Below are 17,109 nucleotides of genomic sequence, written 5' to 3'. Positions count from 1 at the left end.
TTCCATACAAACAGACTCATGTTTATTCCAGAACAGTAATGTATAATGACAATGCTTTCATACCCAGGTAGCTAAAAGTTGGCACACAGAAGTTGCACTATTTTTGATTGAAAGAGGGGTTGATATCAACAAACCTGACCAATATGGTGTCACCCCATTACACGTGGCTGCTGCAGTGGATTATCCAGAGATGGTGATACTTTTATTAAAACATGGAGGTGAGACTTTGCTGAATATTTATACAAATCAGTATACAATAAATATTATTACCAACTGAGGGTCAGATTACAAGTAAAGCGGTATTTAATGCTCCCGCTCGCACGCTAACTTTATCAATGCAGTACACTCCACCCCTAGCTCTCGGATTTGGCATGTGTTTAAATCGTGATACTCTAGTCACATATAGCATATGTGCGTGTACCACTAAAACAGTTAAAGGGACACTGATCTCAACTTTTTTCTTTTGTGATTCAGATAGAGCATGCAATTTTAAGCAACTTTCTAATTTACTCCTATTATTACATTGTCTTCATTCTTTTGGTATCTTTATGTGAAAAGCAACAATGTAAGTTTAGATGCCGGGCCGTTTTTGGTGAACAACCTGGGTTGTTATTGCTAGTTTGTGGATACATTTACCCACCAATAAACAAGTGCTGTCCAGGGTTTTGAACCAAAGATTGGCTGGCTCCTTAGCTTAGATGCCTTCTTTTTCAAATAAAGATAGCACGATAACGAAGAAAAATTGATAATAGGAGTAAATTAGAAAGTTGCTTAAAATGCATGCTCTATCTGAATCACAAAAGAAAAAATATGGGTTCAGTGTCCCTTTAATAACTTTGCATAGGCATAGGTACTTTTCAATTTTAAATAGAAGCATTTTTGCTTATGGCAGTATATTGCAAAATTGCTTCTATTTAAAAGTGAAATGCACCTATGCACATTTGACTTTTCTATTCCTTTAAGCCATGCAATAAGAATAGTTTTTTTTTGTGCCAAATAATATTTGGCTAGATTAAGAGATTTGCGGTAAGAGCTGCTCGGTGCTAACTTGCAAGTTATTGTCACTGCTCACCTCCCTACAGCGCTGCTATTACAGGTTTTCATAAACCCGGCGTTAGCAGGCAATAAGTGAGCGTTGAGCAAAATTGAGCTCCATACCGCACTCCAATACCAGCGCTGCTTTGAGCTGGTTTTACGTGCTCATGCACGATTTCCCCATAGGCATCAATGGGGAGAGCCGGCTGAAAAAAAGCCTAACACCTGCAATAAAGGAGCGTAAAGCTCTGTAACGCTGCCCCATGGATTCCTATGGGGAAAGAAAATATATGTTTACACCTAACACCCTAACATAAACCCCGAGTCTAAACACCCCTAATCTTCTGCCCCCGACATCGCCGCCACCTACATTACACTTATTAACCCCTAATCCACCACCCTGACATCACTGACACCTATATTACAGTTATTAACCCCTAATCTGCCACCCCCGATGTCGCCGCCACTATACTAAAGTTATAAGCCCCTAAACCTAACCCTAAATCTAACCCTAACCCTAACACCCACTAGCTTTAATATAATTAAAATAAATCTAAATAAAAATTACTATTATTAACTAAATACTTACCTATAAAATAAACCCCAAGCTAGCTACAATATAACTAATAGTTATATTGTAACTAGCTCAGGTTTTATTTTTATTTCACAGGCAAGTTTGTGTTTATATTAACTAGGTAGAATAGTTACTAAATAGTTATTAACTATTTACTAACTACCTAGTTAAAATAAATACAAATTTACCTGTAAAATAAAACCTGTCTTACACTAAAACCTAACATTACACTAAAATGAAATAATTTACATTAATTAAATACAATTAACTAAATAAAAAAAAAAAAAAACACAAAATTACACAAAATAAAAAAGAAATTATCAAATATTTAAACTAATTACACCTAATCTTATAGCCCTATCAAAATAAAAAAAGCCCCCCCCCAAATAAAAAAAAACCCTAGCCTAAACTAAACTGCCAATAGCCCTGAAAAGGACGTTTTGCGGGGCATTGCCCCAAAGAAATCAGCTCTTTTACCTGTAACAAATAATACAAACAACCCCCCAATAATAAAACCCATAACCCACACAACCAAACCCTCCAAATAAAATCCTAACTAAAAAACCTAAGCTCCCCATTGCCCTGAAAAGGGCATTTGTATGGGCATTGCCCTTTAAAGGGCATTTAGTTATTTTTCCGCCCAAACCCTAAGCTAAAAATAAAACCCATCCAATAAACCCTTAAAAAAAAATAACACTAACCCCCGAAGATCCATTTACAGTTTTTTAAGGCCCGACATCCATCCTCAATGAAGCGGCAGAAGTCCTCATCGAAGCTGGCAGAAGTCTTCATCCAAGCCGGCAGAAGTCTTCATCCAGACGGCATCTTCTATCTTCATTCATCCAGTGCGGAGCGGCTCCATCTTCAAGACATCCGGCACGGAGCATCCTCTTCAATCGACAGCTCTTCCAGAATGAAGGTTCCTTTAAGGGGTGTCATTCAAGATGGCGTCCCTTGAATTCCGATTGGCTGATAGAATTCTATCAGCCAATCGGAATTAAAGGTGAAAAATTCCTATCAGCCAATATGATTGATCTCACATTCTATTGGCTGTTCCAATCAATTCAGATAGAGGATGAAATTTTAAGCAACTTTCTAATTTACTCCTATTATCAAATTTTCTTAATTCTCTTAATATCTTTATTGGAAATGCAAGAATGTAAGTTTAGATGTCGGCCCATTTTTGGTGAACAACTTGGGTTGTTCTTGCTGAGTGGTGGATAAATTCATCCACCAATAAAAAATTGCTGTCCAGAGTACTGAACCCCCAAAAAAGCTTAGATGCCTTCTTTTTCAAATAAAGATAGCAAGAGAATGAAGAAAACTTGATAATAGGAGTAAATTAGAAAGTTGGTTAAAATTGCATGCTCTATCTGAATCACGAAAGAAAAAAATTTGGGTTCAGTGTCCCTTTAATTGTATTTAATTAATGTAATGTATTTAATTGTAGTGTAAGGTTAGGTGTTAGTGTAAGACAGGTTAGGTTTTATTTTACAGGTAAATTTGTATTTATTTTAGCTAGGTAGCTAGTAAATCGTTAATAACTATTTACTAACTAGTCTACCTAGTTAAAATAAATACAAACTTAGCTGTGAAATAAAAATAAACCCTAAGCTAGATACAATGTAACTATTAGTTATATTGTAGCTATCTTAGGGTTTATTTTACAGGTAAGTATTTAGTTGTAAATAGGAATTATTTAGTTATTAATAGTAGGTTTTATTTAGATTTATTTTAATTACATTGAAGTTAGGGGTGTTAGGGTTAGACATAGGGTTAGTTTTAGGGGTTAATAACTTTAGTATAGTGGCGGCAATTTTGGGGGCAGCAGATTAGGGGTTAATAACAGTAATATAGGTTGCGGCGATGTTAGTCACAGCAGATTAGGGGTTAATAATATTTAACTAGTGTTTGCGATGCGGGAGTAAGGCGGTTTAGGGGTTAATATGTTCATTATAGTGGCGGCGATGTCCGGAGTGGCAGATTAGGGGTTAAAAATGTTATTTTAGTGTTTGCGATGCAGGAGGGCCTCGGTTTAGGGGTTAATAGGTAGTTTATGGGTGTTAGTGTATTTTTTAGCACTTTAGTTATGAGTTTTATGGTACAGCTTTGTAACGTAAAACTCATAACTACTGACTTTCAGTTTACGGTACGGATCTTGACGGTATAGGCTGTACCGCTCACTTTTTGGCCTCCTAGGCAGACTCGTAATACCGGCTCAAAGGAAGTCCCATTGAAAAAGGACTTTTGGAAAGCTGCGGCAGTTACGTTGCTTTACGGCCAAAAAAGTGTACAATACACCTAAACCTGCAAGACTCGTAATACCAGCGGTAGTGAAAAAGAGCCTTAACACTGCTTTTTCACTCATACCGCAAAACTCGTAATCTAGCTGATTGCTGTAAAAGTAAGAACTGGTATTAACAACATAATATCTCCATTTGTTTAGACATTAAAGGGACACTGAACCCAAATGTTTTTCTTTCGTGATTCAGATAGAGCATGCAATTTTAAGCAACTTTCTAATTTACTCCTATTATCAATTTTTCTTCGTTCTCTAGCTATCTTTATTTGAAAAAGAAAATCCAGAACCTTGGACAGAACTTGTTTATTGGTGGATGAATGTATCCACCAATCAGCAAGAACAACCCAGGTTGTTCACCAAAATGGGCCGGCATCTAAACTTACTTTTTTGCTTTTCAAATAAAGATACCAAGAGAATGAAGGACATTTGCTAATAGGAGTAAATTAGAAAGTTGCTTAAAATTGCATGCTATCTGAATCACAAAATAAAAAAATTGGGTTCAGTGTCTCTTTAAGTGGAACCAAATGTCATGTTTGTTTATATAAGTTGTATATATATATATATATATATATATATATATATATATATATATATATAAACTTATATTTCTCATTTATAATTCTAAAAGAGTTGGATGGGAATCAAATGTTTGAGTAGGTGTCCATTTATAATAGCTGCCATTACATTGGCACTTTTATGTCCATTTAATGGTTGACAAGTTGTGTTCTGACTTGGGCCACACATGGCCTTCAGTGGAATCCCATGTAATGTCCAGAAAAGAAAGTCAAATTTTTGCCCTTAGAAAACAAATATTTTGTGTGTAACCTCCACAAACACAAGTTTTCCGCCCTAAACTCCCTTTTTCTAGTAAATTTCTCTCAGAGTATATCTAAACATTTCACTGTGTGGCAGATGCATATTTTGACCTAAGCAAACAAGACACTTGCCTAGGGCGACAGATTGCGTGGGGACTGCACATTTTTTTGTGGCTATATTTGTACAGTTATTTTAGAAGTATTATACAAGTATATAATGGGAGATTTTGCCTTACATTCTAGGGGGGTATAATAAGAGACTGCCCATGGAGCTTTCAGTTAAGTTTTGAACATTTATTTTATTCAGTTAGCTATTGCCTTTAGTTCTGTTAGCTTTTAGCACTTGGTATTTGGGGAAGTATTGTTTGTTTGTTATTTGTATTTCAAGAATAAATAGATGTGTATGTGTATATGTGTATGTGTCTGTGACTGTGTGTGTGTGTCTATGTATGTGTCTGTGACTGTGTGTGCCTGTGTGTTTATATGTGTATGTGTCTGCGTGTGTATGTGTATGTGTATATGTATATGTGTATATGTCTGTGACTGATTGTGTGTGCATGTGCCTGTAACTGTGTGTGTGTGTTTGTATGTGTCTGTGTCTGTGACTGTGTGTGTGTGTGTGTAAATGTGTATGTGTCTGTGTGTGTGTGTGTATGTGTCTGTGACTGTGTGTGCGTGTGTCTGTGTGTGTATATGTGTATGTGTCTGTGTGTGTATGTATATATGTGTCTGTGACCGATTGTGTGTGTGTATGTGCCTGTGACTGTATGTGTGTGTAAACATGTATTTTGTAAATGCTAACATTTATTATGCCTAAAAAAGGACCTAAAACCTTGGGGGGGGGGGGCAGATAGGGGGCAGCATTATTTTGAGTGTCTAGGGCAGCACAAAGACCTAAATACAACACTGTTGTAAGGCCATTATAAGAATTAAAAGGACAGTGCAGCCCTTCTGCTGCATATGATGCCCATAAAATATCTTGGTTGCCCATCTGGTCTTTAGGCACTGAAATAAACATGCCTTTGAATGATAGATAATTTATCTGATTTGACTTTTGCAGCTAACATCAATGCAGTTACAAATGCAAAGCAAACACCATTACATTATGCTGCTAAATACGATGCCATGAATTCGGTGAAGGTTCTGCTGAAGAATGATGCGGATGTCTGTGCAAGAGACTACAAGCAGCGCACACCACTGCATCTAGCAGCAGAACTAGGTATATAATAGACATATTAGATGTATAATAGATTATATTATTGACATATAATAATGAAGTCTGGTGGAATGTGTTTGGTTATTTATATTTGCCTCTATATTACTATGTTTATGTGAGGTTCACACTTAATATACAAGTATGCAGCCAACAAAACAGCTTCTATCTTATCCTAGTTATTGTATTTTTAAGCGTTTCTGTTGAAGCAATGTGAAGATGCTGTTTTTATGTTACAGTTAATGTAAAAAGCATACAGTTTAAGTAGGTGTAAAATAATAATTATACATTCTTTTAATTTTTTTGTAATATACAACTTTTATTTATTAAAAATACCCATTGAAATATCTCATGTTTTATATTCCTATTGGATGGTCAGTGTTTCCTGGGATTTCGAAAAAAGACTGACCAATCTTTGTTTCTGTGCACCGGGAGGGAGATTTAGTTTATTTTATATTATATATTAAATGTCATAACATATGGTATATTGTTTTGGAAAGAACATAAGGAAAGTGACTATTTTGGATATATTCATTTGGATATTACGACTGCAATAAAATATTCTCTGTATAGATTTTAATGGAGTGCACACTTATTATTGCTCACACGCTAACTTAAACAATTGGCTAGATTACAAGTCAGGTAAATCTTTTATTCGCAATCGCGAAAACTCTGCTTGCGTTAAGCTTTTTACGCTTGTTAGGTTGCGCTCGTATTAAAAGTTTCAAGAAACCTTATTTTGCGCTAGCTTTAACACGAAAAGCACAAAAATCCTAACTTGAATTCTTGCGTGTGCATGCATGTATTCCCCCATAGAAATCAATGGAGACAAAAAGTGAAAAAAACTAACACCCTACTTGCACAAACCATCACTTTTTAACATTCCCCATAGAAATCAATGGAGAAAAAAAAGTGCACCCTACCATAAGCCCATAGCCTAATAACCCCTAAACCGCCACCCCCCCACAACGCAAATTATCTAAAGAAACTATTAACCCCTAAACCGCCATCCCTCCATATCGCAAAGTATACATATATAGACATATTTAGACATGTATATGTATGAATATATCCATTTGTCCTTTCCATTCAAATACCTTGTCAAATGCCATATACCTTTTAACCCTTAAAACTTTTTTAAAATATATTTATATGAATATTTCTATTAGATAATGTATATATGGGTGTAACACTTTAATGTATTTATGTTGTGTTTGAGCAACTTTTTATTTAGTCCTAACCGATTGCGCGAGGACTTCAGTCACGCTAACCAAACAAGTGCCAATTTAGTTTGCGCTTGTGCGGTTGGGTTTACTTTCAACTTGTAATTTTCCGGAGACGCAATGTTTCAATATTGCATGCACTCTAACGTTATTGCACCACTCGTAATATATCCCATAATTAACAGCATTGTACAGTTCTAAAACTCAGAATTTTAATTTATCTCATTCTCCAAGCAGTGAATTAATGAATGCCATTGGTTTCAGTATCTATTCAGTTACATAATATTAAAAAGAGAAATACTACATTTTAAAGGGACATGATTCAGATAGAACATACAATTTTAAACAACGTTCCAATTTACTTCTATTATCAATGTATCTTCATTCTCTTTGTATCCATTATTGAGGGAGCAGCAATGCAGTTCTGGGAGCTAGGTGAACACATAGGTAAAAGACGTATATCTGTGCAGTAACCAATCAGCAGCTTGCTCCCAGCTCCTGAGACTACCTAGGTTTGCTTTTCAACAAAGAATACCAAAAGAACAATGCAAATTAGAAAACAGAAGTAAATAGGAAATTTGTTTAAAATTGTATGCTCTATATTTGAAGTATGAAAGAAAAATGTTGGGTTTCATGTCCCTTAAAGCTGTATCAACAAACTTCACAAGCAACAACTTTTTTCTTACACGATATTGACTTTATCCACTAATTAGTAAAACCACTAAATGGTTTTGGTCATTTCACAATAAGTCCAGATAGACAATTATTCTTTAGGTTTATTTATGGCTAAGGTCAAATGTCTACAAATGAAAACTATTTGCAAATTATTTCCCCCTAGAGTATGTTTGTCTTCCTTAAACCAAGTATATGCAGTAGATTTGTATTATTGTTATTATTATTATTAGTAGTAGTTGTACTAATAATAACAATAAAATAGTCTTTGCACAGACCTTTTATATTGAATATATTCATATACAACTATATACTCTACTATATACGCTATTTTTGTGCATTATGCATTATTCTTTTGCTTATAAAATGAACTTCTTTTTTTTCTACTTCTAGATCGTAGTGAAGCTGCCCGTCTGCTCTTACACCTAAAGTGTGATGCAAGTGTTCAGGATGATACTGGGCTGTCTTGTCTAACGTTGATGGTTTTGAACATGCCGCCTATTGTAAGCCTCATAAATATTTCTCAAAACGATCTAACTTTAAGATAACTCATTCACTTACATGAGAAAAACAGTTTATCATAATAAAGTCTGGCATAGGTAATAATTGTCAATAATAACCATGATGGGATTGGTATGGGTAAACATTGTAATATCCCTTAAACGAGTACATAAACCTTGACATTCCATGACTTATGTACATTTGTATGATATCCTAAACATTTGTTTTATTCAAGTGAATTTCTATGCAGTTTTTTTAATTTAATATATATTATAAACAAAAAAGGCGGTTATGCGGACTTAAACTGAAAACATATTTGAGTAAGGTAAACTTCATATGCTGCCTTGGCTGTGCAAGTTTTAACTGCAGTAATTCTTAAGTTTCCCTTTTTAGAGACCACATTAATGAAAACTGTGATGATCTTCCCTTCAGATTTCTGTAGATATCTATAGTAAGAAACAGCAGAGGCATAAAGTAGCGGCATGAAACGCGTAAGGAACATTGTTGTTCTTTGCCCCATGTTTTAATTTTGATTTTAAAAAGCCAAGTTTTAGTTTTACCTCTTGTGCCTTCCTAATGCAGCTTTTTTTGACCTGTTATAAAGTCAGCTTTAACCTTCCATTTACATCTGTTAAATTTCTTGGTCAGAAGGAGATAAGACAATACTTTATTCAACTATGCTATTTATATTGTGCAGAAATTTGACTTTGCAGTTAAATATGTTCAGTTTTGCTGAACACATTTTTCTAATGTATTTCTGTTGCAAAAAATTGTATGTGTATATAAAAAAAGTTTACTCCTGGTCTAATCCCTGTTCTCCAAAACATATTACTTTATCAGCTGACCTTTTCCATAAACACACAACATTTTCAGAACTTCCTCTTGTGACAATATTTCAACGTATATAAGCAATGTAAATAAATCTTTTGTTTTTTTCATCCTTATGTGCAGTAGCTTATTATTTTGATGGCATTTTCCTCTGTAAATAGATTAAACCTTCTTATTTTTTTCTTTTAACTTAATTTCCCCTATTTCATTAGAATGTTGCATGCGTATTGTTATTTCCCAAATTCATAAACATATACAACGTGAACAGATATACCATTAACATATAATTAACATGCCCACACACTCTGATTTTTTTCCTTTTCAATGATATTGCCTGCTGTTTTGATCTTACAACCTTATGTAATTTAATCATTATCATTAGCAAACATGAAGACAAAGTTCTCTATTCCAACCTCAGGCATTAATTGCTAGGAAAATCACTGCCAGGCTGCCAGGAAATAACTGGTTTATGTACTTATGTATTTGTGGCTTTGTAAATACACATGATTATGTTATAGCTTGTTTTGGCAGTCAAGGGATTAATATTATTTGCTTTATTGTTGCTTTATTGTGCATTTTACAGGCATATCCCTATTTGATTTGTAGGCATTTCTTGCATTGGATCAGTTTCACATTAAAGACCGACCGAACAGGAGGCAGCATTTCTTATTAAATCATGTAGAACCACAGACCTCAGGTTAGTGGCAAAATGCACCTTATTTTGTGAGGTTAAGAAATGTAACATTGCACAAATAAAAAAAGAAAGCAAATATTGCTAGAATTTTTTTAGTAATTGATCTAAATTGTATACAGCTAGATAAGAAACTATTTAACAAACTAATGTAAGGGGGTCCAATATTTTCAAATAATGTTCCTAAATCCTTTTTATAAATGGAAAAATGTATCTATGGTATGCCAGTCAGGGATACAAATTTACTAATCCATTTCCCATACAAGACAAAAAAACGGCCTAAGATCCTGGCAATTTTTTACCAATGATACAGCCATATTCTTCTATATAAACTCTAAAAAGAACTTTGACCTATTTTCCAATCCCTATTAAAAACTTACTACAATTTTTCAAAACCTCATTTCTTTTTACTGACACGATGAGTCCACGGATCATCTAATTACTTTTGGGAATATCACTCCTGCCCAGCAGAAGGTGGGGCAAAGAGCACCACAGCAAAGCTGTTAAATATCACCTCCCTTCCCTCGCAGCCCAGTGGTAAAGTTAGGTGTTAGAAAAGATTCTTCAATCAAGAGTTTATTATTTTTAAAGTAGTTCAAGATTGTGCTGCTTTGTCCTAGGGTGTAGCCGTAGTCCATATCAGTCTCTTCAGTAGAGCAGTGGTGGCTTTAGAGCAATGGGAACTGGTGGGACATAATTCTCACTGCGCCTCCCATGTAATTTATGCTGCCCTAACTCCTAAAGCCTGAGTGAAATTACTCAGTCTTTATTTTTTCCACAGGTTGATGTGAGGGAGAGGACCTCTCAAGCCTGATGAGCTGCCTTGCTGTCAGGCAGATGTACAAGGCAAGTGCTAACTTTATTATTTCTGGGGTAACAAAAGGAAATACACTCAGAAAGAAGTGAACACTCTATTTCAAACCATTATAAAGGGCTCAGAGTAAAAAGGGCACTTAATTGTTTGTGGGTCATGTAAACTCTCCTAGACTGAAGAGGACAGTTTGGCAGCCTTTATGATGCAGGCACTGGGGCTGAGAGAGAAGGCTTAACAAGATGGCGCTGGTGGTTAAAATCTCCCGGCAGTTTAACTTAGAAAAATGCTGACCGGGAGATTGTTTTTTATTGGCAACGCCCACGATGGGCGGATCATTGTAAGGCGGTAATCTGAGTTGCGCGCCACTTTCATTGCGCCTCAGAGTGAGACACATCATGGATAGATCTTCAAGGTCTGCCTAGAAACACATGATTCTCTGTCAAGCATGCGTTTCTAGGTCCGGAGATCGGCTACATTCCTTTTCTCTGATATATTGACTCAATATTTGGTTTTACCTACCTGTTTTAGTTGTTTTAATGTATGCTCTTGATAAAGATGTGTAATACGTTGAAATGCGTTGAGCAAATAAAATCTTTTTATCCTTTGTTGAAAGATTGTCAAGATCTTGTTTTGCTGTGCCGAGCTGGAATCTCCTTATTCATGGAGTAAGTTACTACAATTTTTTCCATTTTATACTGGATATTTTTGTCATTTGGGTTTATATTCATTTATAGTCCAATTTTGGATAAACCTGAAAATTCAGTATTTGACATCAGGAACCTGTGGACTCTTGCCATCTGATGTTACGTTTCCTTTCAGCTGTAGAGATTCATCTTATGGAGTGAGTATACTGCACCCATATTAATTGGCTTCCATATATGCTTCAAGCCTGTTTTCTCTTCACTTACTAGAGAAAATCATTCAATAGACCAGCGCCATCTACCACTACTATCTAAATATTTTGAGGTACCTTCCTCGATAGAGTTTTTTCCGGTACCAGAGCTTCTGAGATCATTGCTAAGGAGTGGGAGAGACCGGGTATTACTTTTTCTCCATCTCCTATATTTAAAAAGATGTTTCCCATAGCCGACTCGGTTAAGGAGGCTTGGCAAACAGTCCCCTAAGGTGGAAGGAGCTGTTTCCACCATAGCTAAGAGAACTACTGAACCCATAGAGGATAGTTGTGCTTTCAAAGATCCTATGGACAAAAAATAATGGGGTTACTCAAAAAAATTTATGTACACCAGGGCTTACAATGGCAGCCAGCTGTGTGCATTGCTACCGTCACTAGTGCTGCGGCATATTGGTTTGATGCGTTGTCTGATGCTATTAGGACAAACACTCCCCTGAATGAGATCCAGGATAGGATAAAAGCTCTTAAGTTGGCTAATTCCTTTATTACAGATGCTTCCCTTCAAGTTATAAAACTGGGAGCAAAAATTTCAGGTTTCTCTGTTCTAGCTCGCAGAGCCTTATGGTTAAAACCTTGGTCTGTGGATGTATCCTCTAAGTCTAAACTTTTAGCGATTCCTTACAAAGGGAAGACTTTGTTTGGACCGGGCTTGACGGAAATAATCTCTGATATTACGGGAGGTAAGGGAGAAACAAGCAAAAGGGTCGTCAGAGTAATTTTCGTTCCTTTCGAAATTTCAAGGGAAATTCTTCCTCTTTCGCTTCCAAGCAGGAACAGTCTAAGCCTTCATGGAGACCCAATCAGTCTTGAAATAAGGGAAAACAATCCAAGAAGCCTGCTATTGAATCAAAGACAGCATGAAGTGCCTGCCCCCGATTCAGGACTGGATCTTGCAGACTTTCCTTCTTCGCTCAGGCTTGGGTTTGAGATATTCAGGATCCCTGGGCAGTAGACATAGTGTCCCAGGGATACAAAATAGAGTTCAAAGGTTTTCCTCCCAGAGGCAGGTTTCTGCTTTCAAGATTATCTGTAGACCAGACAAAAAGAGAGGCGTTCTTACATTGTGTAAGAGACCTCTCCAACCTGGGAGTGATAGTTCCTGTTCTGATAAAGGAACAGGGTCTGGGATTTTATTCCAATCTGTTCGTGGTTCCCAAAAAAGAGGGAACCTTCAGGCCAATTTTAGATCTCAAGAGTCTAAACAAATTCCTCAGAATACCATCCTTCAAGATGGAAACTATTCGTTCCATTCTCCCTTTGGTCCAAGAGGGTCAATTCCTGACAATGGTGGATTTAAAGGACGAGTACATGCATGTTCCCATTCACAGGTATCATCACAAGTTTCTAAGGTTTGCCTTTCTAAACAAACACTTCCCAGAATTTTCTCAAAGGTTCTGGGATCTTTTCTGGCGGTGCTCCGATTACGGGGCATTGCAGTGGCGCCCTATCTGGACGACATACTAGTCCAGGCGCCATCTTTTCAACTAACAAGGTCCCACACGGAAATGTTGTTATCCTTTCTGCAATCTCACGGTTGGAAGGTAAATTTGAAAAAGAGCTCCTTAGTTCCAAATACGAGAGTAACTTTCTTGGGAACCATAATAGATTCCCTATCAATGAAGATTTTTCTGACAGAAGTCAGGAAATCAAAGATTTTTCGATTCTTGCCTAGTGCTTCAGTCCACTCCTCGGCCATCAGTGGCTCAGTGCATGGAGGTAATCAGGCTGATGGTGGCGGCAATGGACATCATCCTGTTTGCTTGTTTCCATCTCAGACCTCTGCAGTTAAACATACTCAGTCAATGGAACAGAGATTATGCGGATTTGTCTCCACACATTCTACTGGAGCAGGAGACAAGGAATTCTCTTTAATGGTGGTTGTCTCAGGATCATCTCTCCCAGGGAACCTGCTTTCGCAGACCCTCCTGGGTAATTGTGACAACAGACACCAGCCTTCTAGGATGGGGAGCAGTCTGGGGCTTCCTGAAGGCTCAGGGAGTTTGGACTCAGTCATAGTCTGTTCTGCCTATAAACATTCTGGAGCTGAGAGTGATCTTCAATGCTCTTCTGGCCTGGCCCCAGTTAGCCTCGGCCCAGTTCATCAGGTTCCAGTCGGACAACATAACCTCAGTGGCTTACACCAATCATCATGGAGGAACGCAGAGTTCCTTTGCAATGACAGAGGTAGCCAAAAATAATGCAGTGGGCGGAAACCCACTCTTGCTGTCTGTCGGCGATCCACATCCCAGGGGTTGACAACTGGGAGGCGGACTTCCTGAGCAGGCAGACTTTTCACCCGGGGGAGTGGGAACTCCATCCAGAAGTGTTTTCCAGTCTGATTCTCAAATGGGGTCAGCCGGAATCGGATCTCATGGCATCTCAACAGAATGCCAAGCTTCCGAAGTATGGATCGAGGTCCAGGGACCCTTAGGTAACTAGAAAGATTTGCCACAAGATATGGCATAAATATCTCTATTGGTGTGAATCCAAGGGCTACTCTTGCAGTAGAGTTAGGATTCCTAGAATTTTGTCATTTCTCCAAGAAGGTTTGGAGAAAGGATTATCGACAAGTCCCTTTGACCAGGGTCAAATATCTGCCTTGTCTATTTTGTTACATAAGCATCTGGCGGACGTACCAGACGTGCAATCTTTTTGTCAGGCCTTGGTCAGGATCAGGCCTGTGTTCAAGCCAGTTACTCCTGCATGGAGTCTTAATTTAGTTCTTAAGGTTCTTCAAGGGGCTTCGTTTGAGCCTATGCATTCCTTAGATATTAAGTTGTTTTCTTGGAAAGTTTTGTTTCTTGTTGCATTGCAGTATGAGTCTCCTTACCTTATTTTTCATTTGGATAAGGTAGTTTTACGTACTAAATTAGATTTTCTTCCTAAAGTTTTTTCTGACCGTAATAATAATCAGGAGATTGTTGTTCCTTCCTTGTGTGCTAATCCTTCCTCTCAGAAGGAACGGCTACTGCACAATTTAGACGTGGTACATGCTTTAAAATTTTACATACAGGCGACTAAGGATTTTCATCAGTCTTCTGCCTTGTTTGTGGTTTTCTCTGGAAAACGTAAGGGTAAAAAAGCCACGGCTACTTCTCTGTCTTTTTGGCTGAAGAGTATCATACGTTTTGCCTATGAGACTGCTGGACACAGCACCCTCCAGAGAGAGTTACGGCTCATTCCATGAGGGCTGTTGCTTCCTCATGGGCAATCAAAAATGAATCTTCTGTGGAACAGATTTGCAAGGCTGCAACTTTGTCCTCTCTTTCCTCTCTCACTTTTTCAAAGTTCTATAAATTTGACACTTTTGCCTCGGCTGAGGCTGCATTTGGGATGAAGGTTCTTCAAGCAGTGGTGCCTTCCTCTTAGGTTCCCTGTCTTGTCCCTCCCGTATCATCAGTTGACTGATATTTTTAATATAATACATGAGGGATAGTTAAATTAAACCCTATCTATAACATAAAAATGTGCCACAAGGGCACACGCAAATTTTTTTACATTCAACTTATAATAGTGAAGTTAAAGGGACACTGAACCCATATTTTTTTTTCATGATTCAGATAGAGCATGCAATTTTAAGCAACTTTTTAATTTACTCCTATTATCAATTTGTCTTCATTCTCTTGCTATCTTTATTTGAAAAGCAAGAATGTAAGTTTAGAAGCCGGGACATTTTTATTTCACAACCTGAGTTGTCCTTGCTGATCGGACTGTCCAGGGTTCTAAACCAAAAATTGTCTGGTTCCTTAGCTTAGATGACTTCTTTTTCAAATAAAGATAGCAAGATAATGAAGAAAAATTTATAATAGGAGTAAACTAGAAAGTTGCTTAAAATTGCATGCTCTATCTGAATCATGGAAGAAAAAATTTGGGTTTAGTATTCCTTTAATGCTTGAGTGCAAGTGCTAAATAGCGCACCACTTGTAAACTAGTCCAAAGTTTGTATAAAACCATTTAATTAAACATAAATACTCTTTCACATCAAAACAGATCATTCTCTATGCAGTATAGGAATTTCAGACTTTGTCAACCGATTTAACCACAAATATTGCTATAACCTTTTTTTTTAACTGTGTTTCAGAAGTATTGTCTAAATATCCACTCGTAAACAGAGTCTTCACTTTTGCAATACAACTGCCTGAATTAATGAGAAAGCTGTGCTATTATAGCAATAAATGTCATTTTGATATAAGCTTATCCTTTCTTTTATAAATTACAAGACAACTGCCATCTTCTATTTTAAAGGGACAGTCTACTCTAGATTTTTATTGTTTTAAAAGATAGATAATCCCTTTATTGCCCATTCTCCAGTTTTGCATAACCAACACAGTTATATTAATACACTTTTTACCTATGTGATTACCTTGGGGGGTAGTTATCATCGTGTCAACTTTCCTGCCTTCGCCGGCCCAATACTCCCACCTAAGCTCGCCTACCTTCGCCGCCGCTGACCTGAAAAAATACGCCTAAGTTATCAAATAAAGCTGTCAAAAAGCCGCGGGGCGATGAGCAGCGGACTGTGAGAGTTATCACTCATCCGATCTCGCTGCTCTTCGGCTTTTCCCAGCTTTATTGCTAGCCTTTCACTAAGCACTCACACTAAACTGCACTGTTCTACCCCCTATACCGGCACCCCCGGAGCCCCCCGCAACTAAATAAAGTTACTAACCCCTAAACCGCCGCTCCTAGACTCTGCCGCAACTCTGCTAAATGTATTAACCCCTAAACCTCCGCTCCTAAACCCTGCCGCAACTCTGATAAATGTATTAACCCCTAAACCGCCGCTCCCTGACACCGCTGCCACCTACATTATACCTAGTAACCCCTATCCTGCCCCCCCTATACCGTCGCCCTCTGTAATAAAGTTATTAGCCCCTATCCTGCCGATCCCGCACCTCGCCGCAAATAAATAAATAGTTTAACCCCTAAACCGCCGCTCCCTGAACCCGCCGCAACCTATCTTAAATTTATTAACCCCTATCCTGCCCCCCTTACACCGTCGCCACCTATAATACATTTATTAACCCCTAATCTGCCCCCCTACACCGTCGCCACCTATAATACATTTATTAACCCCTATCCTGCCCCCCACTACACCGCCGCCACTGTAATAAATGTATTAACCCCTAAACCTAAGTCTAACACTAACCCTAACACCCCCTAACTTAAATATTAATTAAATAAATCTAAATAATATTTCTATTATTAACTAAATTAATCCTATTTAAAACTAAATACTTACCTATAAAATAAACCCTAATATACCTACAATATAAATAATAATTATATTGTAGCTATCTTAGGATTTATTTTTATTTTTTAGGTAACTTTCAATTTATTTTAACTAGGTACAATAGCTATTAAATAGTTATTAACTATTTAATAGCTTACCTATCTAAAATAAAGAGAAATTTACCTGTAAAATAAATCCTAACCTAAGTTACAATTACACCTAACACTACACTATACTTTCATAAATTATTCCTATTTAAAACTAAATACTTACCTGTAAAATAAACCCTAAGATA

General features: G+C 37.1%; 1 protein-coding gene across 1 annotated transcript in view; it reads left to right on the top strand.

Moving 5' to 3' along the window:
- Positions 1-17,109, top strand: part of LOC128661719 (transient receptor potential cation channel subfamily V member 6) — a 286,517-nt gene that overhangs the window by 40,404 nt on the left and 229,004 nt on the right. Inside the window, exons 4-8 of the mRNA XM_053715942.1 lie at positions 68-218; positions 3,539-3,541; positions 5,787-5,945; positions 8,228-8,337; positions 9,770-9,860. Of these exons, the coding sequence (XP_053571917.1) occupies positions 68-218; positions 3,539-3,541; positions 5,787-5,945; positions 8,228-8,337; positions 9,770-9,860 (514 nt within the window). The remainder of the gene's footprint in view (positions 1-67; positions 219-3,538; positions 3,542-5,786; positions 5,946-8,227; positions 8,338-9,769; positions 9,861-17,109) is intronic.

This window comes from Bombina bombina, chromosome 5, assembly GCF_027579735.1.
Source record: "Bombina bombina isolate aBomBom1 chromosome 5, aBomBom1.pri, whole genome shotgun sequence".
NCBI classification, from domain to species: domain Eukaryota; kingdom Metazoa; phylum Chordata; class Amphibia; order Anura; family Bombinatoridae; genus Bombina; species Bombina bombina.
The sequence above is the reverse complement of the archived record's forward strand: the minus strand, read 5'-3'. Positions and strand labels throughout refer to the sequence as shown.